Raw genomic sequence first — 27,500 nt, 5'->3', positions numbered from 1 at the left:
AACCACCTCCCTCCAGCCCCCTGGCAGGCCGTGGGCCGCAGCTGCGGAAAGACACTGGCAGTCAAGGAAAGCAGGGCCTCCCTTCTCACACGTCCTGGTCTGGGTTCACTAATGTGTACAGGACATCTGAGTCACAACGGGTACTCCCTTGGCCAAGGCTGGGTTGCAAAAGAACAAGTATGAATGTTAGAGGGGGAAGCTCGTGCCTTGTAGCAATCAAGAAATGGGCAGGAACCCCTGCAGTTAGGATCAGGCAGGTCCAGCCCAGAGAAGCCAAGACTCAGGGCATCCAAAAGGCTCCTGGAAGCCACCTTTGGCCTGAGGACCTCTTAGCTCTTTCTAAGAACCAGGATCGAGCTGCAATGGTAACCTAGGATAGTGAAGATAAACTTGCCTTTGGAATATTAGACCTCTCCCAGTGACACATTTGCACTATGAAACATAGTCCTCACTTTCATGACTTTGGTTCTAGTTACCCTGGAATAAGAGGGCCTTCCTTCCTCTAGTCATTAGGTTAAATCCACTCCTTCCCCTTACACCTGTCTCCATGTGGAATCATCTGACTTTGCAGGGTAGATGCTGCCTGTAGGAAGGCCATGGCTGGGATTCGGTGGCTCCTGTGGTGTGGCATGTCGGAAGCGCCTGGGTCTCTTTGTTGGGAGCTGGTCAGCTGGGGCCCCTAAGGAAGGCCACTGTTATGCACTGAATGTCTGTGGCCTCCCCAAAAATGCATATGTGGAAACCGTACTCTGCAATGTGATGGTGTCTGGGAGGTGATTATACTTAGATGAGGTCACCAGGGTAGGACTCCCACGCTGGGGCCTGTGCTACTATAAGAAGAGAGAGGAGAGCTCTTGTTCCTCTCTTGTCTCTACCACGTGAGGGTACATGACAAGTCCACAGTCTGCAGCTTGGAAGAGGACCCCCAACAGAACTCACCCTGCAGGCACCCTGATCTTGGACTTCCAACCTCCACACTCTGAGAAATAAATTTCTGTTGTTTACAAGTCACGAGTTTATGGTGCTTTGTTATGCAGCCCAAACTGACTAAGAAGGCCACAACTGTCATTTCTCCATCTCTAGATGGGATCCTGTTTAGTGTAGGAGGGAGGCTGTAACAGAAATAGAGTAGAGGGATGATGAATTTGAGAGAAAGTGGAAAAAAAGCTCTGTACAAACTTTAAGGAAAGAGTATTCTCCTCTGGAGTGGAATTACAATGTCGCACCATCCACTCTGATGATGCCAGTGACGTTCTAAGATTTTCAAACCGCCCAGTCTGTCTTCTTTATGTGATCATGGGCCAAGGAGGCCATGGCCCCAAGGTCAGAGGGCGGGGTCTGGAAGCATTAGTGGTTACCATCCACCACACCCAGGCCCAGCTCTTGGGGCACCCAGCTCCTCCCTGTCCACCCAAGACGCTTCCACGGTCCTCACTGGCTCTACACCTGGGACATTTCCTGTCCTTTTTCCTCGACTGGCCAAAGCATGGCTTCCCCGCCCTCCTGTCCTCTCCTTGGCTCACATACCGGGCCTCTGAAGACCAGAGGAGGAGGAGGGGTCCTTAAACTCCTGAGCCACAGGGTAACTGACCTGAATTAACTGAGGAAATGTATGCAAAGTGGTTTATAAATGATACAGTGCTACCGGAATATTTATTTGCTGTTGGTGCTAGAAGTTTGTTCAATAGTTCTGTGCATATGTGGCACTATATAGAGAGCACCACGAAGCCAGTCATACTCTCTAACACAACGTCGTCTTGTGAAACAGAGCCTGAGGGACACAAGGACAGAAGAAAAAGGAAAGAGGCAGAGATGTCCACTACAGTAGTATTGACAATGGCAAAATCCCAGACGATGTGTTATAGTTCAGCAAATGGGGGGCCGTTAGGCAAAGTGTGAAAGAGCAACAGTTAAGTATTATACACTGTTGATGGAGCAAAAGACAGAAAACCCAGCTCACATTAGTGGGGAAGCAGAAGGCAAAGGAGTGTGAGCAGCCGGATGTGGCTGAAACAGGACTGAATGACTGTTTGCAAAGTGGGTGTGATTTGCTTTTCATGTTTTTTTGTTTGCTTGTTTGTGTTTTGCACATGCACGCTTTTGGGTGCGTGGGAGGCATGGCTAACCTTTAACTTTAAAGCTGATAAAATAGAAATTTAACATTAGACAAAAATGAAGGAAGCCAATAACGCCAACACTGATTGATGGGTCCCTGGGTGCCAGGGGCTCTGCTTCGCATGAGTGTGGGCAGCACCGCCATCGCCCCTGCCCTACAGACAGACGGACGAGGGAAGCCCGGCTCAGCGAGGTACCGGACTTGCCCAGGGAAACAAGGAAGTACGCGGAGATGCTGTGATTCAACCTGCGGCTGGGCCTGACCCCAGGGCACGTCTTTTCCAGTGTCTCTGCTTCCACGGTGCTCTGGAGGGCAATACCCAGCCTTGTGGGCTGAAATTACTGGAGGGAATCTTTTAGCTGAATCTAACCTTATGGGAAGAGAGATTTGGAAGAGGAACAGGCCACACTGGGAGGCAGTGAGAAGCATGCAAGTGGGGCCAGCCTCTGCCAGATGTGCCGGAGATAAAATTAGACCCCCGAAGGTCCTCTAAGCTCCGAGCTGTTTAAAACGGGGGAAAAAAAGATTGAGAACAATACCTTGCCTGCGTTCAGTTCAGAAATTGCTGCCAGAATCTGCTGCCTGGATCCATCTGTCTTAATACCCAGCTCCTTTAAGTCGCCGTCGGTAAGGGTGAGGAATGCTTCCATATCCACCTGGGAAGAAAGAAAGGGGATTCGCTGCCATCTGCTTGGTGCCACATCTCTTTTTCCCAACTACAACAGGAATATCATGATTATGAGCTATTAGTTCTTATTAGTAGTGAATTAATTAAAACTTAGTATTTCCAATTCCTGACTGTATGCTGAAAGTTTAGTTGAAAATATCAGTAAGAACTAACTCTCCTTAGCTCTAACCCTGGGATTTTCAGGATGGGTGTACTTTGGAAAGAACCTGAAAATGAAACAAGTGAAAAAAGCCCCCAAGGCAGCAGTCTGGGTGGCTAGAGTGGTAAATATAGCCGTGTCCGGCTGTAAGAAAGTAAATTCCAGTTTTGCTGGACTTTGAACAATGTTGGCTACTGCAGAGAAAATGTGGGCATATGGAGATACTCACCACACTTCCCCCCAGAGGACAAGAGAGATGCAGACTGTGGAAAGATAGAGTGAGAAAATAAACAAGCAGAAGCAATAAGGAAAGAAGTACGTGGAGAAGGAAGGTGGGGAAGGGCTCTGGATAATGGCCCCCCCAGCCATACCACCTCTGGTTTCCACGGGAGAAATCCTAACAGCTCTGCTACCCCTGCCTGTGCCTCAGCTCCAGGAGAAAGAACTCCCACCCTATCTTTCCTTCTCTTTTTTAACAATCGCTTTACTTTCCTGGGTTAAAATATATATATATATTGAGCCAGCTTTGCATCAGCGGGATGGGGTCTGCTCCCTCAGCCAGTCCCAAGCTGTCTGTGAGATGCAGGCATCTCCCACCGCTGACACCCAGCTCCTCTGGGACTTTCTAGCTCTCAGGGTGCCGAGGGGCTGAGCAGGAGAGTGATGTGGTTTTGGCTGAAGCCACCTGGCCCCTGGCCCTGCAAGACACTCCCCTCCCCCCACCATCCTGGACCTGGGGCAGGGAACCCACATCCAGTCCCCACGGCCAGCTCTTCAGAAGCCACGGAATACAGAAAACAAAAGTAGGCAGCCATCCGCACACAGGAGAGATGTTCTTGATGATGAGAAAAATTACCGCTCCCATTTAAAACTCCAAGAAAGCAGGATGGACAGGCCGGATAGGGCAGAAAAGCAAATCGAGGAAGAAAGCCACAGCACCCCGGTCTGTTTCTTGAAATAAAATACAAACTCCTCAATTACATCTTGTCAAGCTTGTTGGGGGCAATGATTGATTCTCGTGATTGCTACTGCATTTACTACAGTTTCATGTACTACAAAGCTGGGCACCAGCATGTTCTAAACCAGTGATTACACCCTAGTGGCTTGCGGGCCGCAGAGAAATTTTATTTGGCCAAAACGGGACATTTTTTAACAGCCTATTGAGATATAATTCACCAACCATACAACTTTCCCATTTAAAGTGTACAATTCAAAGATTTTTAGTATGAAGTTGTGTAATCATCACCACACTCAATTTTAGAACATTTCCATCCCCATTGGAAATCACTCCCCATTCTCTCCTCCCTGTGTTCCCTGGCAACCACTAATCTTTCCGTCTGTACAATTTGGCGATTCATGTAAATGGGATCATATGACACACAGCCTTTTGTGACTGGCTTCTTTGACTTGGTGTCATGCTCAAGTTTTGCTCGTGTTGTACATGTGGCCGTGCTTCATTCCTTTTTGATGACCAAGTTATATTCCACTGTACAGTGATAACACATTCCATTTATCCATTTATCAATTAATGGGCATTTGCGTTGTTTCCACTTTTTGGCTACTATGAATAAATGCTGCTGTGGACATCTATGTACAAGTTTTTGTGTGGACATACGTTTTCATTTCTCTTGGGTATAGAGCTAGCAGTGGGATTGCTGGGTCATACAGTAACTCTACGTTTAACATTTTGAGAAACTGCTGAACTGGAAAAAACAGTAATATTTTAAAGATGTGATTGTGAGTGCTCTTAATGAAACAGGAATTCTCTCAGATGAACACAGACTCTGCATTCAGTCACTTACCACAGATTCATTAGGATCTGCTTTTGCCCCAATTTAAACCCACGATCCTGTCAGTTGATCCCCTTTGACAAGTATGCACAGGACAGATGCAGACTTTGTGAGAGAGAGCAGTGCTCAACATTATAAAATTCTATTACAGCAACACAAGCCATAAGGTCCCCAGAATTTCACTGTAATGGACTGAACTAAATGTGCTGAACACGAATTCTAGCTCCTCAGCTGCCACAGTGAAAACAAGCAGAAGCAATAAGGAAAGACAATATTCAGACAATTTTTTAACCAACAAGGTTTAAATTGGAATTCAAAAAAGAACATCCTTACCTCTTGCTCCTCAAAAATGGGCTGATATTTCTCAAGTGACAATTTCTTAAGGATTCCAGTCAGTTCATCTTTCAAGAGGGAAAGAATGGGTGGGGGGGAAACACCATTTTAGAATTTGATAAAATGTATCAAAAGAGTGATCTTCAAACTTTCATAAGGCACAGAAAGCAGATCTAAGCTGCAGGCCTGGATGTGAAGCTGGAAGCCACATGCCTCCCCTTAAGGCAGGCCTTGGGCATCAACTGAAGTCCCCGGCGGGGCTGTGAAGAGAGAAGACAGGGATGTTCATGGCCAGCTGACGCTCCCACGGCTGGAGCCACCGAGGTCTTGGAGTTCTGGATGCTGGGACTAAAGCTCCGCCTTCTGCCCAAGAACCGTTTTTAATTATGATTTATTGACTGCTGGTCTCCACACCTGCAGTAAATGCTAATGCCAGCGAATCTTCAGCTAGGCAGAGGAAGAACTTAGGAGAGCTGGCAGGTGGGCTTGAAACCAGAGTCGGAGTTTGGATCAAATGTGCAGAGGCTGCGGGCTTCCAGAAGGACGGTCACGTCTCAGTAGGGCAGTGGGGCAGAGACCAGAGGAAAATAGAGCAGTTTGGGTATGAAGATATCAGAGTAGGGAGAGGGAAGAAAGGAAACAAGACCAGCATCTGAGGGTTTGAAGAGATATCTTCACACATTCAATAAGTATTTACTAAAATAGGCACTGGGGACTCAATAGAGACCAAGATAGACAAAAAGCAGGCTGGCAGAGGAAGAACAGAGCAGCGTGGGGGAGGCTGGCATGGGATGGGAGGGCGCTGTTTTATAGAGGGTGGTCAGGGAAGGCTCCTTTTATAAGGAGTCACTTGAGCACTAAGTGAAGAAGCAAGATGTGCTGTTATCAAGGGAAAGAGCACCAGGCAGAGGGAACAGTAAGACAAAGGTCCTGGGGCAGTGGGTGCAGCTCACAGAAGAGCAGACTGGAGCTTAGAAGGCCTGAGTCATTCAACAGTGGCTACCAATGTGCCTATGATATGCTGGGAATGCCAGCATGGAAAGGTTCCTGCTGCGAAGGAGCTCAGTGTGGCGGGGAAGATACAATAAGAGATGACAGCTGATGCGCATTGCTCACCATCAGGCACCTGCACATGGACGACCCATTTGCTCTCTACAACAACCCCATGAGGTAAACTGATCCCATTTACAGATGAGAAACTGAGGCACAGAAAGACCGGGTGCCATATCCTGTGTGGGTCATGCTGTTAGTCTACGGCACAGCAGGGATTCAAACCCACGGTCTGGCTCCCGGGCCTGTACTATGCCCCCCATTCTGCCACTTCTCCCATTGGTGCTGAGTGAAGGGCACAAACAAGGGACTCTGGGGACAGAGAGCCAGCCAAAGGGACTGGGGAGTCTTCAGGGAAGAGCTGCCACTGAGCTAGGCTGTGTGAGACGAACTGAGTCCCCACTCAGGCGCCGTCCACGGTAGCTTCATGACACCAAACCTTAGCTTTCGCTGCCCGCCTGCAGTCTCCCTCCACAGTGCTGTGCTGGCACATGGTTACAATGGGCGCTTGGGGGAGCATATTCGTGTATGTAGGGACAAGAGTTTACTGCAGATTTTACTGACGTAAATAATGTGTAACACGCAGTTTACCTATAATAAGCTAGACAATACTCTTTATTATAAATCCCAAAGAGCAAATGTTTTCATTGCACTTCAGGCATCTCACGGAATTCCTTCATTGATTTTTGCCCAGCTCTTGCACCTACGGCCAAGGAGTGTAGTTCCAACACAAAGGCTGGCTGTTCCTTTTATGTGAACATGAAAGATGAAATGAAACAATGAAGACATATGTTGCAACTTCACGTGAGCAACTCTGCTGAATTAGATAACGGTTTTCAAATCCTGGGAGTCAGTTTTTTGTGCTATTCACAATATAACAGCACAAGACATGACACTTTTAAGTTTAACCGGCATAATTAACGTTGCCTCCCCAACTGTCTAGATTACGTCTAGATGATCTGTAAAACAATGAATCAAGCCCTGACCGGGGGTGTTTGCTGACTTCCAGGGTGTAAAATACTCCCATCATAGCTGGCGTCAATCTACCAATGTAATGTTCTTGAAAGTAGAACCGGAGAATGGTGCACAGGAATGACACGCGGTTATATAGTATTTCCACCATAATACAGAGGAGAGATGTAAATAATCTCAAAAACATAGATATTTGTAAAATGCACTAAAAGAACCAGCAAATAATTTTGTTTTAAATACCACATACCTTTATACTTAATATAATTAATTTAATTATAAGTTCATATAACTTGTTTTTGTTTTTCCTTTTTTGTCTTCTTCAATATCTATTCAGTTGTTGTGATTTCATTTTTAAAGCTGTGTTTAATCACCGGCGCGTACATTTCCCACAAATGTCACGCTCAGCCCCGGCCCACCACCGCCTCATCTCCTCTTAGCCCCCGGGGCCGGCCGAGCGCCTGCCCTCGTGGAGCCCACCGCGGCACTCCGGCCTCTGGTAATCTCACCTGGTGCTACAATCGTTCCATGGGATCCTGGTGAGTGCCCCTGACTCCCCAGCCCGACTGTGAGTTTTCCTACCACCCAGCAGAGGTTAATCGTGCCCGGTGCCTGCCCCAGAAGCCTGCATGGGACGAACATGAGGCTGAGAAGGCGACTTCGTCACAGGCCTCACTGCTTCCAACAGGAGTCCAGGGATGGAGACGCAGGTGAAAGATGGGCAGGGCATCATGATTCGCGCCACACATCTCCCACAAGATCAGAAAGACTATCTGTGTCAGGTTGCAGTACAGTCTCTTTCCTGTGACAATCTAATGCCCCACAGGACAAGGGTCTCACTGCCTCAGGAGCCACACACCCTGGAAGGAAAAACTGAGCTTTCTAAGCCAGAGAAATAAATCTGAAAAGAATTCGCTGTCAGGCCCTCCTCTTTTTTCATCCCAACTAGGGCTCTGCAAACCTTTTAAATAATGAATGGGAAGAGTGGGCATGGACAAGGCATACAGATATCTACCGTCTCAAGCCTTGTTTTGGAAAAAGGTGAGGTACAAATACCTAACTGAACCTTTAGGGGTTTCGACTCTTGAAAGCCCCTAGGTGGGAGGATTCACGAGTGGGGAACGTAAAAACCCACATAGAAAACATGGCTAAGGAGCAATTAAGGAGAAATAAGGAGTGAATCTCTGAAGCTTTTATAAATGATCACACTAGATATCACAAAGCAATAAAACAGCCCCCCAAAAAAGAGAATGCTGATGGCAGCAGGCATTTATCAACTCAGGATTCCAACTTATCACACGCTGGGCAGAACCTGCTCAGCGCTCCCTCCCAGCAGCTGCTGCGAGGTGGCTGCAATGCGTTTGTGAGGGCCCCATGCGCAGTGAGATTTTCCTCCCCTCTCTGATTTATACTCCTTGATTTGCACCTGCCTGGGCCCCATCTCTCACGGAAGCTCCGCTCCCTCCTTCCCCCACCCCCGCTCCCAGGAGCCACAAGAGGAGAGCTTTAAAAGACGACCTTCTTCTTTTCATCTCCCTTTATCTTTCCTGGGGCCTTACGGAGGGGCCTCTGCTCCTGCCCTGCCATCCACTCCATCTTCCTGTCCTCATCGACCCCGCAGGAGAGGCTTGTAATTCACACACGCAGGTTCCAAAGTTCTCCTGGTTGCAGTGGACATCTACAGCTCTTGCTTGCCCCGCATCCATCCTGCTCCTCCTCTTTGTAAAAAGCACTTCAATTTTTCTCTGAGGAGCCACTTCTATTTCACTTCCAATTCACACCGTGTGGACAGGGCAGACCCCAACCCTGGCTCCAGAGGCAGATGCATGACCCGGGCCTGGCCCATCAGCACATTCCACTCCCACGGACACAGAGAGAGTCAAGGGTGCGTAAATAACTGAAGTTGTTATAAATTAGCTAAGGCACACCAATGACCTTTACCCCTGGGGTTTTGCTGGACCTACTGAGAATTTAGCGCTCTTTTGGCGGGGTTGCTAAGTCAGTAGGAAGAGGAAGAAAGCCCAGTGTTGCTGGGGGACACCCCTGCCAGCGCTTAGAGAGAGGCTCCCTAAGATGGGGAGAGCACCTGGACCCAGACGTGCCTGCAACACACCCTAGACCCGTCCATGTATGAACCAACAAAAGATCAGTTTGTTTTGTTTTTGCTTAAACCAGTTTGAGTGGAGATTCCATCACTTGCAACAGAAAGAGTTCTAATTTATACAACGTGCAGGGGATGGTAGCTAACCGACGTTGGAGAAACATTTCTACGGGCATGTGTTTGTGTATGTAAACAACATTTACCTACATATGACAGCTTACATACCTTAAGCACAGTGGAGACAAAAATACGGGGTAGCATCAGGGAAGGAGAGGGGCCAATGTTGTTTTTAACAAGTAAACCTGACCTAGGATGGTAACAGCAATTAAAGGCACCTGCCAGGTCACACTGTGGAGAAGGGGAAAGGGTGGGGTTTCAGGACCTCACAGGACTCACCCTCGTCAGTGATGGTGCCGCTGCTGGAGCCCCCGCTGCTCTTGGACTGCCGGTGAGAGGAGGAGGAGGACACCGAGGACTCGGCTGCATGGCCTTTGGGTGAAGGGGAGGGCGTGAGGGTGGGGGAGGTGCTTTTGGAGGTAGTGGAAGTTCCGGATGGAGGCCTTTTGCTTGTCTCCAGCTTCTGCACAAAAGAATATGACAAATACATAGCTAGCTTCTGGAAGGTAGCAATGATTAAAGCAGACGCCCACAACAGGGACCACTCAACAAGACATCTAACCAGGAGTATGAAATCTGTTTAAACACACGCGCGCGCGCGCATGCACGCAAAGCAGAAACAGCATTATCAGGACAGTTATAGGAGAATCCTCCTGTGGAGCTGAGCAGGGCGTGGGATGGAAAAAACAGGCCATGAAGTCAGGAAATGCAGGGACTAGCCCTGCCCCTGCTAGCACTGAGTCCTTGGCCACGTCCCCTTACCTCTCAGTTAACCCAGCTTGAAGATGGAAATGTGGCTTAACATACACGAAGTCTCCTTCTGCTCTTAATGTTCCTTGCTCTAAACCAGCTGCTTCCAACCTTTCACCAAAGGACGTATTTCCCCCTTGGTTTGTGTGTGTGTGTCATTTAGTTTAAAAAAAATTTTATTTGGAAATACTCTTAGATTTACAGAAGAATTAAAAAGAACAGAGTGTCTGTGTACCCCTCAGCCAGCTTCCCCTGATGTTAACATCTTACATAACCATAGTACAATGATCAAAACCAAGAAATTAACATTGAGACATGCTGTTAGCTAAACTACAGATCTGACACTGAACTCACCAGTTGTTCCACTAACACCCTTATTCTGATTCAGAATCCAGTCCAGGTTCCCATGTGGCATTGACTTGTCACGTCTTCGTCTCCTCCAATCTGTGACAGCTCCGCAGTTTGCCTTGTCTTTCATGACCCTGGCATTTTTTTTTTTTTTTTGAAGAGTCCTGGTCAGGTATTTGTAGACTGTCCCTCAAATTGGGTTTCTCTTATGTTTTCTTATAATTAGATTTGTTTATGGGTTTTTGGATCCCACTGCAGAGGTGATGTATCATTCTTAGCACATCATACCAGGAGCCACGAAGTATCAGCATCTTGTTACTGGTGATGTTAATCTTCATCTCATAGTTAAGGTGGTGTCTGTTGGTTTTCTCCATTGTGAAGTTATTATTTTTCCCTTTATAATAAAGAAACATTTGGGGGAAGACATTTTGATCTAAATATCCTGTTTTTTTCTTAAACTTTAACCCACTAATTTTTTTGGTGGCTCTGTATGGAGCAATTACTAATGTGATGTTCCAATGGCGATTTGCTATTTCCCTTATGCTTTCCACGTTTACTATTTGGAATTTTTCTGTAAGGAAGAGTTGTTACTTCTCCCTCATCTATTCAGTTATTTATTCATATCAGTATGGGCCCATGGATATTTATTTTAACCTTGGGCTCTAACCCAATACTGTTGGTTAACAGTTGGCTAAATGGTTCCAGCTTTGGCTACTGAGGCCTTTCAGGTTGGCTCCTGTGTCCTTTGAACATGCCCATCTTTTCTTTCTTTTTAAAAGCATTTCCTTACTTTCTGATACCACAAAATGCTTCAGGCTCATCCTGTATTTTCACCGGCCCACTACAGGAATAAACCACTTCTCCAAGGCCCTGGTCCTTTTTATTGGAGAATGGAATTTAGAAACCAAAATCTGGGTACTAGGTTGCTCGTTGCTACTGGGATGTCACTGCTTTTAGGTCCTTTCAGTGGACAGAGCAAGGAAATATATGAAATATGCTAGCCCGTATATACACACACAGCCACATTTCTTTATCAGCCTGTGTGTATTTATATTTATAAGTATGCATTCGTAATGATTCAATACTGATACTTCTGATTTTGACTCAGGATTTGTTCTAGCATTTCCCCTTTAATTCCATCTCTGACAGTTAAAAACTGGACTTATTATATTTACTTATTTGTTCAACCCTAGTATATATGTAAAGTATATAGATATGCAAAAGGTATGTATGTAAAGTGATTTTGGAATTTAACTTGTATCTCAGCAAGAAAAAAATTTCTTTCACGTAGAATACAGTGTTTATGTATGGTTCCTTTTGTCTGTACTTTAGCCTTACCAAATTCCCTTGACATATGTTTTTTCCCCACCTCCTATAATGTGGTTATGTCATTCATTCATAATACAGTTAGATCTGCTGCCACAGTCTGAATTTCATCTTTGGTTCCTGGTTGATTTATTTTTTAATTTACATACAGCAGAAATAATTCTCTGGGTACAATTCGGTGGGTTTTTACAAGTGCACTGAGTTGTTTATCCACCAAGAGAGTACCATACAAAACAGTTCCATCATCCCCCAAATTACCTGTTCTGTCCCCAGAACAGTCAACCCTTCCCCCCACCCCAACCCATAAAAATAACTGATCTATTTTCCATCCTTAGAGTTTTGCCTTTTTCAGAATGTCATATAAATGGAGTGATACAATATGTAAATTTTTGGGTCTGGATCAATATAATGTCTTTTAAAATTCATTCAAGTTATTTTATCAACAATGTGTTCCTTTCCATTGCTGAGAAGTATTCTATGCATGTATATACCAGTTAGTTTTTCTATTCATCTGGTGGTGAGATGTTTCGAGTTTGGGGTGATTATGAAAAAACTGCTATAAACATTCACCAACAGATATTTATACAGACAGAAGTTTTTAAAAAATTCACTTGGGTAAATATCTAGGAGTGAGATAGCCAGGTCATATGCTAAGTATATGTCTAGTTTTATAAGAAACTGCCAAACTTTTCCAAGGTGGTTGTACCATTTTGCATTCCTACCAGCACTGAATGAAAATTTCAGTAGCCCTACATTCTCATCAGCACTTGCATCTTTTTTTGTTTAATTTTAGCCATTCTAATAGGTAAACAGTTCCACTTCACTGTGGTTTTAATTTGCATTTCCCTAATCCCTAATGATGTTCAACATCTTATTGTATGTTTATTGCCATTTGTATATCTTTGATGAAGTACCTATTCGGATACTTGGCCCATTTTTTAATTTGTTGTTAATTCTTATCACTGAATTTTGAGAGTTGTTTATTCTGTAGTTTAGATGATATGAAGAGGTGTGTTCATTTTGATACTTTTCCTACTCAAGTATTTTCTGAACTTCCTAGGCCTGCGGTTTGGCATCTGTCATAAATTTGGGGAAGTTCTTCATTTAAAAATACTCCTTCTGCCCCACCACTCTCTTTCTTTCTCTCTTTCCCTTCAGGGATTCCAATCACCCACATGTGAGAACATTTGATACTATCCCACCACTTTTGTATGCTCTGTTTCTGTTTTTGTTGTTCTTGTTTTTGCTTTAACTTCTCTTTGTGTTTCAGTTTGTGTAATTTTTGTTGCCCTGTCTTCAAGTTCACTGATTCTTTCTTTGACTCTGTCAAGTCTACTGAGGAGCCCATCAAAGGCATTCTTCATCTGTTACATTTCATTGACCTCTAGCATTTCCACTTGATTCCTCCTTGTAGTTTTCATATCTTTGCTGAAATAGTTACTCATATAATTTTGCATCTTGTTCAAATTTTCCATGAGAGCCTTTAACGTATTAGTAGTAGTTTTCTTTAAATTCCCTATCAGATAATCCAACAACTGAGTCATATCTAAGTGAGAGTCTTCTGATGATTGCTTTGTTTCTTGGGGGCACAGTTTTTCTTGCCTTTTCATATGTCTTGCAATTGTTGCTAAAAATTGAACATATTAAAAGTATGATAGGCCCTGACCAGTGTGGCACAGTTGGTTGGGCACCATCTGCGAAGTGGGTTCAATTCCTGGTCGGGACACATGCCTGGGATGCAAGCCAGATCCCTGGTTGGGGCACATGTGGGAGGCAGCTGATCGATGTTTCTCTCACACACCAATGTTTCTCTCCCTCGTTTTCTCCCTCCCTTCCCCTCTTTCTCACTCAGAAAAAAAAAAAAAAAGTACCATAGTAGAAACTAAGATTTTATGCCTGGAAACGGGCATACCTCTCCTGCTAAGCCCCTCCTTCTAACTAACTAAATCCCAGAATGGAAAAAGAAGTCCCTTCCTTAGGTTTTAAAAGACCATGTCAATTAGTTGGCTATATTATTAATAAATTTTCCCCTCTTCTTTTTTCTATAAAGACATTCAATAATAAAGCTTCTGATTAAGCAGAAAATAATTAGTATATCCCTATAAAACAGATCTACCCCAGCCAAAAGCAAAGGAACATAATATCCTGAACCTGCGGGCAGCATTACTGGGAAGGGGGCAGTAAATATGAGATTTGGGGTGTTCCAAGATATCTGAACTATCCTCCATGTCCTCGGTGTAGGAGACTGATGGCATTAACAACCTCATCTCCACACCTCCCTGGATTCATACCCTCTGCTGTGTAACTCTGTGTTCTCCGACACTGGGTGTGTTTATTTGCTTACACAACTTGATGGTTTTTGAGCTCATGGCTTCAGCCATTGCCACAAGAACATGTCCAAGCCTGTGGACACACATGGCCCAGTTATCCTGGTTACTACAGCCAACAGCCAGACATGCAAGTGAGCCCCTAGACAAGAGGAACTGCCTAGTTAAGTCCAGACTACATGGTCGACCCACAGGTTCATGAGCTGAAAGAATCCTTTTTCTTTCATACCACTGAGCTTTAGGGGTGGGAACAGAAAACTGATATACTCTGCAGGGCTCCAGGCTTTCAGAGGTCTGAGAAGGATAGAAAAAGTGCTGACTACCCGCGCTATTCTGTGCCTCCTAAGGCTCACTTCATGCTGATTCACAAACATGCCAGAAGTCACGCCTTGTGAATATTCCACTATCACAGTACCGCTTGATTTAAGCAAAGTACAAAAACCAGATTCAGGAGGCTCATATTTTGAATACTAATTTCTAATTCTTCCTAAGGGAGTCTTTGAAAAGCACTTCATGTCTCCATTTTCTGGAGCCATTGACAGAAGGCCCGCTCCTGGTGTCCTTTGATTTAGGGCAGTGGTTTCTAAAAGCCCTGAGCTGGGCTGGCTGCAACACTCTCTGGGGGAAACGCAGATTCCCCAGGCCCTGTCTTGAGAGTTTCATTCAGTTATCCTGGGTGGAGCTCGTAAACCTTATTATGTTAATATTATATTAAGAATATTAGGTGGTCATTGAACTGGATCGTTTCCCCAGTTTATTGTTTCCTAAATGAATCTTCTGACACAATTTCCTTTCATCAGAATATACTTGCATATAGATTATATATAATTGACGCATTCAAGTGAGATAATAATTAATATAACTTATAACTTAGATGTCTACCTATTTCCAACACCAATTAAAGGAAGCTAATGATCTCTAACATGTCTAATAAGATCATCAAAATAGAAACAGAAAATTTTAGGCAACAGAGGACAACTATGTCAAAGCCCAGACCAGCAAATTTACTTTAATGAGTAGCTCTGAGTTTCCTAGCAGCACAGGCAAAAAAAGAAATATAATAATGATATAAATCTGACTATTTGAGGGAAAAAAAAATGTATCCAAGTACCAGTAGAGACATTTTTTTTTCTAGCGCCAAATTCTAAAAGGAACTTAATTGCATAGATCATTTTACACAAGCAATTTGCAATATAATGGAAAATATGTTAATGCATACAGAGAGAAACTTTCTCTGGAGCTATATTGTAAAAGGAACCTAATTACATAGGTCCAATTGCAAAAGAGACTTTGAACAACAAAAAGAATTGTGTAACCAGGAGTGGCTGGGCAGAAAATAAAGACTCTTTCTCATTCATCCATAAAAACATCAATCTCTGGAGGCACTTCTGGGCAAAGGTCCAAGGGTGAGGCTCTCAGGTGATCTAACTGTTCTCAGGGGAAGAGCTTAAGATCTAGAAAATACGATAAAGAATGGGGTTGTGCCTGGGCTTGGGGTCCTCTTAGAGGGGGAAATGGACTTCACTGCACCACTGAGAGGTGGGGCACATGGAGGGCCACCTGGGGAAGAGCCCGTTCACACCCACACTCTGGGGGCTTCCTCCACTGATCAACCTGGGGGGCGGGGGAGGCCGGGAGGCGCAAGGGGCGTTGTGAAGACACAAAAAGACTTCTCCTTCCAGGGGCCATTTAGGGTTTCTCATCCATCACAAACTCCATAAATACAAACAATGTGGTGACAGCTGGAGGGCTGCATTGTTGGGGGCGTGGTGTCAAAGCAGGGAGCTGAGGCCCCGCCTCTGCCCTGCCCACCAGCCTTCCCTCGGCTCCCCGCCCCCGCCTTGCTCTGGCCTCTGGAGGGCTGCACCTGGAAGAATCTCACACCCTGCTCCTTCCGCCCGGCTTCTCGCTCTTCAGGTCCCCATTTAGATGTCACTGAGGCCCTGAAGCATGTCCGGGCGTCCTCTCTTCTCCACGACAGCCCCTACCACATTGAGGGGAGACGGCTTGTGTCATAGTGACACCCTGAGAGTGGTCACGAAACCCCAATTCACTGCTGGATCCCCACCGCTGGCAGTGCCGGGCACAGAGCAGAAGCTCCAGAGAAGCGTACAATGAATGAAGAAGGTAGCGCTAATAATGGCAACACAGCTGACACACAGGCTCACCGGGGGCCAGGGCCCCATCCTCAACGCTAAAGCGTGGGGCTGAGGGCTGAACCTGGCAGCCTGCTCCTGAACCCCCACTCCGGCCCCTTTTGCTCTAATCAGTAAACAAATGTGTGCAACATGAGGCTGGATGAGGCACCTGCTGGTGTCCTGCACATCGGGTGGGAGGAGACCGTGTGTGCCGGGGACCCTGTGATTTTGGTGACTGCCTGCACAAGCCAGCCCTTCTCAGAAAACCCAGGAGCGGCTGCTGACAGGGGCCTGTTCCTTGACGAGGGCATCGCCCATGCTTCCCAGCACGTTAGGGCAGAAGCCGTGAGTGTAACGGGAGGAGACAGAAACTGAACAAGCACCTTGCTGCTGGGACCACCACCACCTGCAGGGGAGACTGGTTGCTCAGAAGGGCTCGACCCGGGCGCTGGCCCAACAGGACTTGACCGATGGCTGGGCTTCTGCTCAGATAGTCCGGCTGCTTTTTTCCTCTGGGCGGCGATCTGGGACAGGACACTGTCTATGCTGCCACCTGAGGAAAGAAGAATGGGAATGCCGGCCATGGGTCCAAGGTCTGCAACACGGATCCTACAGACTTCCTGGGCTGACTTGGACGAGCCAGAACCCCACTTCCCAGAACCCCTCCCCCTGTGATTCTGGGTCAGGGCTGACCACGGGAGGACTCTGCATGAAAACCGGAAGGTGGCCGGGATGCAGTGGTCACCATGGGATGGAGGCATCCCAGTAAGAGGTGATGAAAGATGCAGCGCCAGCACGATCAGCTTGCCCTCGCTCCTCTGGCACCACGGCCAGCTCAGCCAGCCTCCGGCCGGCACAGACGCCCGCCCGCCCTGCCCTGAATCCCCGCCGCAGCTGCTGTGCAGCGCCTGCCACCTGTCCGGCCACACCAGGGCTCCTCCCTCAAACTCCGTCTCCCCACTTCAGGCCTTTCTATCCCCAGCTTTTCCCATAGTTGTGTCAATAACTTCCTCATTCCCTAACACTTGGAGATGTCAGCTCCCCTGATTGAACCGTGATTGATAAGTTCTCTCTCCCAGTTTCCCCAGATCTACTGGCCACCTTGAATTATCATGGAAGTAAAAGGAAAGTGATAGTAGCCAGGGCGAGGGAGGGTGCAAGAGGGAGAACACGGGTAATCAGCACTTACAGGGCATACCAGGTGCCAGGTACTGCAGTAAATATTTCACATGTATAATAAACAGAGCCATTCTAGGAGGCAAAATGTATCAAAAGCCTTAAAAATAGGCAAACCCACTGACCTCACCACCCTGATGTGAGGGAACTTATGTTACCCAAATAATTGCCTGAGTATGCAGACATGGAGGTGTGGAGTGTGGTTATTATCTTTAAGAGCAAAAATCTAGGAAAGCCTCAGAGTTCAATAAGAGGGAATTGGTTATATCAAAGCATGATACCTCATATGAAGGGACTACTCTTTGGTTATTAAAACGATGCTGTAGATACAGATGTATGGACGTAAAAAAGGCATTCCCAATAGGGTGATGTGTGCAAAGAGGAAAAAGGTTGCAAAGCAGTCTATACGCTGAAGTCAGCTTGCCTGGGTTTAGGTCCTGGGTCTGCTACTCCACAGTTGTGTGACCCTGATGAAGTTATTTAACTTTCCTGAGCTCTAGTGCCCTCACCTGTAAAATGGAGAATATACCCTTGCAGGTTGTTCAGGGGACTGAAGGAGACAATCCATTTAAAGGGCTTGACACTATGCCTGGCACATACTAGCTCTATAAATTATTCCACTTTAATAATACAATGTGCATAAAAGTAGTTTGCAAAAACATCCAAAGTGTTAATTATGATCTCTGGTGCATGAGATTACACCTATTATTATTATTATTATATTATCATCTTTTGGTTTATCTGATCTTAAAACTTTTCTATAAGACACATGCACTCCTTATGTAATAGCATAAAGCAGGGGCATTCTGCCTGCAAAGTTGGATTTGGTTAATCCTGGATGTCCTTGAAAAGAACATAAAAGTGTGCTCTGAGGTCAAAATAACTGGTTTGGGTCCTAATTATCGCCGACTTGCTATATGTCCCTGGGTAAATCTCTTGCCTACTCTGAGCTTCGGTTTCCTCACCTGTTCAATGAAAAGGCAGGATGAGAGGCTCCCTGAGGTTTTACCTTGAAGGATTTCAAACGCCATGAAAACACCATGCATTTCTCCTAATATCTTATAAAATTGTCCAAGAAAATAAAGCATTATAGACTTTACTTCCTCTGTCTCCACTTCTGTCCCCCAAAAAGTGCAAAGAAGAAATTTGGAATTGTGAATTCACTAAAAAATCCTTTGGCCACATCAAGACGACAAGGTATGTGCAGCTGTTTCTGGGACTGTCTGCAGGGTGGGCACAGCGGGGAGTCACACCCTCAATGCCAAGGGGTCTTCCCGCCTCCCCTCAGTGGCCGTGCCCGAGTACCCACCTGAGCGGTTATGCAGCTCCCCGCCGTGCCTACTCATGCCCCCTACCCCACTGGAGCCACCTGAGGAATGAGGCGAGTGGTTGAAGTTTCCGGAATTGGCCGGAGAGCCTGGGCTTCTGGAGAGAGATGGAAATTTAACTGGCCTGACAGGAGCCTGCAAGAACAAGGTGGGTGTTAGGGCGAGGGTTTGCGGGAAGGGACTTGGAGTTCAGCTGGCCCACCGCGGCCGGTGCCCACTTCCACCCGGCACATCCTTGCTGGCCCATGCTCAGCCTGCTCGGAGTCCCTTAAGGGACGGGAGTTCGCTTCCAGATGCTGACAACCTGACCATTAGCTCAGGCTGAGCCTCCGGGGCATCAATTCCCACGAGTCACCCTGCTTTCAGGATCACGCAACGCCTCCCACACTGCTGGCCAAATGCAAACCAGCCCTGCCCCTTCGGAGCATCTCCAGGGGCCAGGATCTTGGTATCACTGCAGAGATTTGATATTGCGATGGCTCAGGAAGGCAGCTGCAAGCACAGGGTCAGAGCCACTATACATTAAAGGCAGAGGCACTGAGCTCCTCTAAACACCACTGAGCACACAGCAGCAGGGCGGTTCGAAATCCTTGTCTTTGGTTTGCCCATTTACTATATCCAGGGTGTAGCCGGTCTATAAATTTGGAGATTACTTCCTGCCTCAAGAAGGATACCTCAGTATGTTATAGAAGATACGAAGGGCCACAACGACAACAACCACTGTTGTCCAAAGAAGTCACACTCCTGGGTGCAAGAAAACACCAGTAGTGCACATAGTCACCTCCTACTGTTTGTTCTTAGTCGTGGACCTGAGCTATAATGTAGTGCGGAACTTGATTAAAAGCCAAGGACCTGATTTTTGGTCTCAGACCTGCCCCACCTGGGTGATCTTTAGCAAACTACTTCCCCTCTCTGGGTCCCAGGGTCCTCATCTATTAAAGGGAAGGGTGAACCAGCTCGGGTCTTCACACTGTGTTCCTTGGAGCTCCAGGGTTCCAGAGACAGCACAGAAGAGAGGGCTCCTGCTCTCGTTCCCCTCACTCTGACACTGTATCTGTTTACATATTCCGTTCCCTATCGGATTTCATCAGACAAAAGGTATCACTCATTTAAGAAAAATATAAAAGCTTTAAGCCTTCTGGACCAGTGGGTCTGAGGACCTTCTGGCTACAACACATCACGGTTTCAGTGAGTGGTGAATGATGCATCAGAGTGTCAGCTGGCGACTTACGGTGTCTGTGCCCCCACTACCTGTGGGGTGGCCCCTGCTGGCTCTCTGGGGCAGCACGGTCTTCATGGGGTCTGCCTTCCCATTGTGACATGTCCGGGACCGGTCGGAGCTCCACAGCTCAAAGCTGGAAGGGGGTAAGAAAGGGGGGATGACGGCCTTCAGCTTGTCACTCGGGAGTCTGGTGAAGGGGGCTCCGTTCCGAAGCTGAAAAAGACACGCTGCGGGTTAGACCAAGGCCCTGGAGGGCTCCCAGCTTTGAGAGAAAGGCTCCAGGTTTTTTCTGCTTCGCGGGGAATGGCACAATCCATCCCTTCCCCCAAGCCAGAAACACACATGGTGTCCTCAGCTCTCCTCCCAGCAAGTGAGCAATACCCACATCTGCTCTGCTCCAGCGCCTGGCTTCCCCTGGATCCATCCGCGGCAGCAAGATTAGAACAGGGAAAGGATGGAGAGCTGAGGTGAAGCCAAGAGGTGTCGGGGGTGCAGCAAGCGGGCCAGGGGAGCTGGAAAAGCACAGGGGAGGCTCTCCCTGCTGCAGGTAAAGAGGGCATCTTGGAGGAGCAGCACCTGAGCTGAGCCTGACGGCCAACGCGAGCTGGCCGGTGAGCATGGCCAGGGGTGGGATGGGGTGGGGACAGAATGTGGACAGACCTGGGAAGAAGCAGGGCACATGTGCAGAACTGCAAGGAAACTTCATGACTGCAGCTGGGCATTTCGGGTGCAAGGGACAGGGGACAAGGGGCCCGAGAGGCTCAGGCTGGCTCTCTGTGAGCCCAGCAAACACTCCCGTCTCCAGCCCACCACACCCATCCTACTCACCAGCCACACCTCCCACTACTGACATTTTTAACTTCACTGAATTTTAAACTTTGAAAATGTGGTTTGGGGTCAGTGTAAAATCCACAGAGCGAGGACTGGTGGACTATCAAGGAAAAGCATTCAGAGTCCACACTAACTTTAATTAAGAAAAGACACTGAACTTCGTGCCAGATGGTACTTTGCAGGGAAGGGCATCCCACAGATAAACCTGCCTCGGAGCTGGGCATCTCCGCAAGGATGGATGCAAACGCCCACTCAGCAGGGCTCCCTGGCCGGCTTCCATCTGCCAAGGGGCAGGCGAGCACACTGCTGCCCTCTACAGGGCACAGGAGGCAAGACAGTAGAGCTCCACGGCAGAGGGTGGGCATCCTGGGATCCCACCACGGCTGCTCTGAGCTTTTCTGAGTCTGTGAGCAAGGGCTGCTCCCTCTGGACCTCGGCCATTCCATCCAGCAAATAGCAGTTTGTGCTGGAAAATGGCTAAGGACACTCGCAGCTGCAAACCCACCACAGGTGGACACTTTGACTCCTTCAGCCTAAGTTTCTAAATTGTTGCCCACTTTCTGGAGGGCAATGACATTCACACCCTTTGACCCAGGAATGCCTAGATATTTATCCTGAGGAAACAAGCAGGCTAGTGGGGGAAACTGAGGCATAAACATACTCATCAGAACTGTTAAAACAACAACAAAAACTAGAACCCCCCGTCCCCGCGTCCAAAGATGTTGCTGTCACTCAGGCACTCCTCCATGACAGAATGTTGTGTCACACAGCCACTCGACGAGATGTGGACAGTGTTCAGTGACGCAGAAAAGATGGTCCTGAAAACTGTTGTTAAGTGGGGCTCAGCACGCCATGGGGATGATAACACTGCCCGCTCTGCATGGTTGTCAGACGGGCTAAGCGAGCGACTGTGTGTGAAGTGTGGTGAAGAGCGGCTGGGACTTAGTAAGTGCTGTATTATGTATGGACTATTGTTATATAGAGCATTATATCACATTCACAGATGCTACAAATGATAGGAAAAATGCTCAAACAATATATACCACGTAATGTCAATCAGGATTTTATGTGTAGTCAAGGGTGATCTTATTTTTCTTCTTCGTATTTTACTGCACCTTCCAAAATTTCAGTAATAGCCTTTCTGTCCTCATATTGCTATTTAATATGATCGAATGTCAGGTGGTACAAGCTCCCACAGTCAGTGTATAGAGACACTAATTTACACTTAGCGCACGGTGGGCAGGAGCAGGCCGATCCGGGTCAGGACCCCCCGGACCCGCCGCTGCCCAGCACATCCTGAGGCGGCGCAGGCCTTCTCAGGGAGCGTCTCCGCTCCCTTCTCCTTTCCAATACTGCCCTCTCCTGGCCAGCCTCCAGACTGGGGTCCCATCCCAGCCAGGGGGCTCTCATTTCAGAGCAGAGGCACATGAAACTCAGAGGGGTGAGGGAACACAGACCAGGCCCCACAGCAGAGAGCAGAGCTCTCTGTGCGCCAGGCACTATGCGAGGATCTTCCTGTGGATGATCTTATTTAAAAACCACCACCGTGAGAGACAGCATCCCTAAGTCCGAGACTGCTGGCTGTCCCCCAGTAGCCATCTTCCACATCCTCCTCAGTACACATCCCTGACATTTAATCGGGCACACAAACACCTGGAGCAAAGGCTTCATTTCCCAACCTCCTGTGCAGTGTGATGTGGCCATGTGACTAAATTCTGGCAAATGTGATGGAAACAGAAATGTGTGAGTTTCCAGGAAAATTCTTGAAAGACACTTGGCATATACCCATGGCCACCTCTTCTTTCCTGCTGGGTGGAATGAAGCAGTAATGCCCAGAGGTCTGGAAGCCATCTTGGACCAAGAGGTGACCTTGATAATAGAAGCCGTGCCTAAGAGACCAACGAGTAAAAGGAACCTAGGTCCCCAACTCCATGGAACAAGGTACCAAGTCCTGAACTTCACTTACCTGAAAAAATAAACTGCTCCCTTAATTATGTCGCGATTTGGGGACTTTCTATTACTTAGAGCTGAACTTATCCTGATTCATCCCTCGGTGAGGAAACTGAGGCCTTCCTCAGACTGGAAAATCCTAGAGTTCTCTCTCCCTGGCTCTCCATAACCAAATGTCCAACGTTGCCCATCCACTGTGACCCCTTCAATACCCTGGACTGCCTCCCTGAGGGCGAGATCGCGGCTTACACCAGCCCACTAAGCACCAGCGCAGCCTTACCCACGGTTTTGGGCTGGCCTCTGCCCTGACCCCTCAGTGCCAGAGCTGTACCCACTGTTACACATTTTTAAAAAAGATTTTATTTATTTATTTTTAGAGAGAGGAGGAGAAGGTAAAAGAGAAGGAGAGAAACATCAATGTGAAAAAGAAACATCAATCAGTTGCTTCTCGTATGTATTCCAACTGGGGTCCAAGCCTGCAACCCAGGCATGTGGCCTGACTGGGAATCGAACTGGTGATCTTTCACTTTGTGGGACGATGCCCAACCCACTGAGCCACGCCAGTCAGGGCCCCATTGTTACATATTTTGATAGCAACCCCATCTGTGACCACCACACAGAAAGACAAATGCCCACATCCCTCCTTGTACATCAATAAGCTAATGACTGGTAGAGACCTGAAGTGCTTTCAGCAAAGCCCCACACTCACCATGGTTGTCAGTAATGCATCTTCCTTTTCTCCTCTGCTGCTCCCAGGACCTGAGAGACAAATGGAAGTTTCCTGAAATGACCCCCCACCCCACGAGTTCATGGCTGGAGGATGAGCGACCAGGTTGGCCTTCATCCTGATAAGCCAACTCTCCCGGGAGATTAAATATTTAATAACAATTGGCATTCGATATTTGAATAGAAGGAAAGCATTACAAATGTATCTCAGAGCGTGTTCTCAGCTTTTCCATAAACCGCTACCGTGCTGGGTCAGACAGTGGGGCACCCAGCTCAATAGTTCGTCTCAACAATGGTGCCAAAGGAGCTAGTCTGGGTGTGGGGAGCTTTTCAGAAGGGACGTGATCTAACCCATTTCCCTATCAGCGAGGGAATCTCCTTCAGCACCCAGCAAAGTCATCCAGTCTCTTGAATACCTCCTGTGTAGGGGAGCTCACTACCCCTTCTCCCGCCAGGTAACTTGTCCTGTTTCAAAACACTTTCAGTGCCAGAGACCCATCACATTTGATAAGTGGGACAAGTCACCTATCAATGGCCTCAGGTCCCTCGGCAGGGTGTGTGGGACAGGAACCCGGGACTCTTGCCACCCGCTTCCCTGTTCTACCCTGCCGACAGCATCTGTGTCCCTGCCTCGGTCTCTTCTTTGCCAGACCAGCCACCCCGCCCCACTGTCACGTTCCCACATCATCTCACCTCCGACATTGGCCGAGGAGGTAGGACATAGGGCAGGGGATTTGGGTCTGGCCACTGGAAATTCCACTGCACCTGCAGTTTTTTCTTACCATTGTCTTTCATTGCGGGGGCCACATCAGGGAGCCCAGAGCGGCTTATCTTGTCCTGGGGGACTGCCCTCATGGTGGAGTCCAGCGGTGGCTCTGGCTCATCACAGAAAGGCAACGGCTGGTTGCTGGACAGCCCACGGGGCAGAGTCTGCATCAGTTTGAGCTTCCGAAACCGATTGGACATTCGGTTCCACCAGGACTGCCAAGGGAATGTGGAGCAGAGGTCATGCACCAGAACGCCCAGCCTGGGGACGGGGACAGTACTTCGCACTTGCTTCCCCTCCCCTCTCCTGAGCCCTCAGCCACATGCTGCGCCCTTTCCCAATAAACCCCGGTTCTCTAAATTCTCCTGACCCTGCACTTAGGGGCCATTTCCAATAGGAGGGACGTGGCAATGAACCCTAATTGCCACCCTTCATCTAATCAATCTCCTCACTGCACAGATTGAGACATGGAGACCCAGAGAGGGGCCGGCGCAAACACCTTAACATCTATCACTGCATAACTTCTTCCCCCGTCCCAGTGATGTGAGCGGTCCATACCAAGGCCTGGCCATCTGCCCCTGTAGCTGATGCCTCCCCACCTACAAAGAGGACAGTTGCTATCTCTCAAGGTGTCCTTATAAACCTGTGGCAGCTCGGAGGGTACTGGCACAGCCCAAAGGAAGGCCATGAGGGCCAGATCTATGGAGATGGCAGTGAGGACAGGGACAGAGGGACCTCTGCGAGCAGCACCGTGAGGAAGAATCGGGGGCCTGGAGGGAGCCACCAGCATGAAAGGAGGGCCAAGCCCACAGGTCTGCAGAGGTACTAGCACCTCAGACAGGAGAGCGGGAAATAAATTTGATTTTAAACAAGCAGAGCAGATGGGGACGATGAGAAATTCAAAGAAAAATACTAGGTTTGCAGGGAGAAGCAAGCACTGCAGTGTGGCTTTGGCGTTTCCGGGGAGAAGCTGATGGGGGCCTGCGGACCACAGGGGATCCCTGAATGGCACAATCAGCGGAAGTTCTATATGCGAAAGCAGACGCCGCCGACAGATGGCCTGGGTGGGAGCAGAGTTGTTCAGTTCGACCAGCTCAGTACTACATCGTGCAGGAATTTAAAATATTCCCTACATTTTATAAATTGAGTTTCCACACCCAAATCTGGATTTCTAGCTTCTGGCAAAAAAAAAAAAAAAAGAAAAGAAAAGAAAAGAAAAAAAAAAGAAAGAAAGAAAAAGAAAAGGCGGGGATGGGGGGCAATCTGATAACACGGACCCTCATTTTTATCACAAAGCAGCCAAGATGGCACTAAGTGGTTACAATCACCCAGTTTTCCCCAGGCCCTGCCATTCCCTACTCCTCATCCCCGTCTCACTTCCCGCCCCTGCCAGCCCGCACCCCTCACCCCAGCCTAAACCAGCCCGGGGTCCCCAGGAAGGGGCAGGCATCCCCCTCCCACGGACCTGGCTCTCCGAAGCTCTTTAAGACAGGAAAAGGCAAACCTTAAGCCCGCCTTTGTCATCGGGCAGCGCTGGGACACTCCAGGGCTGTCGGACCTTCGAGCTGGGTGGGGGTGGGGTGTGGCTGGGCCGGCCTTTGTCTTTATTCACCTGCATGCAGACAGATGCCAGCAGTCGAACAAGTTCCGTGTCTATGGGCACAAAAGGCAGCGTTTTACCTGCAAAGATGTCTGTTGGGCTATGGGGAGGGGCCCCAAGACGACGCCTGAAAGCCTTAGAACTTGAGTCGGTGCTGTTCCAGGAGCCAGGTGCCAAAAAGGTGGCAAGAAGGCCAGCAGCACAGAACCCACCTAACCCGAAAGAAGAAACGGCTCTCTTCCCACAGGAAGGCAGGGGTGTGTTGTGTGTAAAAAGTGCAGGCTCAGCAGCCAGATGGCAGAGGTTCAGATTCTGCCGCTGTCACTTGCTGGCTGTGTGACTGCAGGTAAATGAAGGAATGTCTCTGTGCTTGTGGAAAAGGGAAGACTGTAGTACCAACCCCTCCCCCCCACCTCCTGCCCCCTGCATAAAGGTGTCTGATAAAGGTGTCTGAAGGAGCACAGGGGATCCCTGACCTACAGTAAGTACGAAAGAAAAGTTAAGTATTATGAACTATTATTAACTCAAGTAGATTATTAAAAAGCAGCAAACAGGAAGGAGAATAAACTACTACCAACTATTAACAGTGCTTTTCTCTTGGTGCCTGTTTCTTTTTCTCTGAGTATTCAATAATAAGTATGCGTTTCTTCAAAAATTTCAGGCAAAAACTTGATTTAAAAGCCTACTACAGAAAAACCAATCCACTCGGGACAGACTGTTATATTGGGAAAGGGAGTGGGGAAACAGGCGGGGAGCGAGGGAGAGACGGTGAGAGGCGAGTCTGTCCGAGAGCCTGCACCCTCCAGCCTGTGGCTGCAGAGACTGATTCTGGGTGACGGGAGCGAGATCACAGGACTTGGGCAGCGGACCCCCACCTCTCCAGCGGGGTCAAGTCCTTTCCCCTGGTCTCCGTCACCTCCCCTCCACAAGACGATATGAAGCTCTGCTTGCCTCACACTCGGCGGGGAGAGGGCATAGGAGAAACATAACCAAGCACCTGTGTGATGAGTGGGGGTGGGGGGTGGGTGGCAATGCTGGTGGTGAGGAAGGACACTCCGCCTGCCACCCTTGTAGCTAAGACGGCAGCAGGAGTAACCCCGCTTGGGACTGTGGAGGTCAAAGTCCTTTTCCCATGGCCAGCAGGTTGGGATCTGGCTCAGAGCTCAAAGCCTATGTATGGGTCAGGAGAGCCTCTTAGCCTCTGCCACTCTGGGCTGAAACTCCTGGGTTATATAAAGAAAGGCCCTGCCCCCCGAGCTGGCTAACTAAGAAGCCCTTGGTCACATTTTGGGGGGTGGGGCAAGGAGAGCAGCAGGGACCAGCTGGAGACCAAGAGAGGCGGGACCAGTAACGGGAGCACGTCCAGCATGGTGCCTGTGACCAGACAGCCTCCAGTACACACTTTAGCTGAGGGACCATGGCTCCATCTCCGATTCTGCTTGTCAGAGGACCTTTTTGTTTCCTCCTAAGTCGCTCAGAACTTCTGGCTATGAAGCACAGATGACATGCTTGGGTTTGTGTGGACTTCCAAGGCAGAGGCATGCCTTGCTGGCCTTCCCTCCTTGGGACTCCCAGAGGCTGGTATTGCGAGGGGCCTCAGGGGCCCAGCCCTTGCTGGGCAGGAAGCGACTTGCCTAAGGCCACGTGGTGAGCTCCTGGGGCCTGAGGCTGGCCTCCCCCTGAATAAGCAAGTGCTCAAAGCACAGGTG

At 48.2% G+C, this 27,500-nt stretch overlaps 1 protein-coding gene across 1 annotated transcript in view; it reads right to left on the bottom strand.

Annotated features, from left to right (window-relative positions):
- ANKS6 (ankyrin repeat and sterile alpha motif domain containing 6) overlaps nt 1-27,500 on the bottom strand; it is a 44,514-nt gene that overhangs the window by 3,059 nt on the left and 13,955 nt on the right. Inside the window, exons 6-14 of the mRNA XM_054584949.1 lie at nt 25,696-25,844; nt 24,208-24,406; nt 23,409-23,458; nt 19,928-20,131; nt 18,678-18,831; nt 16,576-16,745; nt 9,583-9,766; nt 5,067-5,134; nt 2,656-2,772 (exon numbers count right to left, since the gene is read on the bottom strand). Coding sequence (XP_054440924.1) covers nt 2,656-2,772; nt 5,067-5,134; nt 9,583-9,766; nt 16,576-16,745; nt 18,678-18,831; nt 19,928-20,131; nt 23,409-23,458; nt 24,208-24,406; nt 25,696-25,844 — 1,295 coding nt within the window. The remainder of the gene's footprint in view (nt 1-2,655; nt 2,773-5,066; nt 5,135-9,582; nt 9,767-16,575; nt 16,746-18,677; nt 18,832-19,927; nt 20,132-23,408; nt 23,459-24,207; nt 24,407-25,695; nt 25,845-27,500) is intronic.

This window comes from Pteronotus mesoamericanus, unplaced genomic scaffold (assembly GCF_021234165.1).
Source record: "Pteronotus mesoamericanus isolate MK-2021 breed Mesoamerican mustached bat unplaced genomic scaffold, CSHL_Meso_final contig_78, whole genome shotgun sequence".
NCBI classification, from domain to species: domain Eukaryota; kingdom Metazoa; phylum Chordata; class Mammalia; order Chiroptera; family Mormoopidae; genus Pteronotus; species Pteronotus mesoamericanus.
Note: the sequence above shows the minus strand (reverse complement) of the source record. Positions and strands in the feature narration are given on the sequence as shown.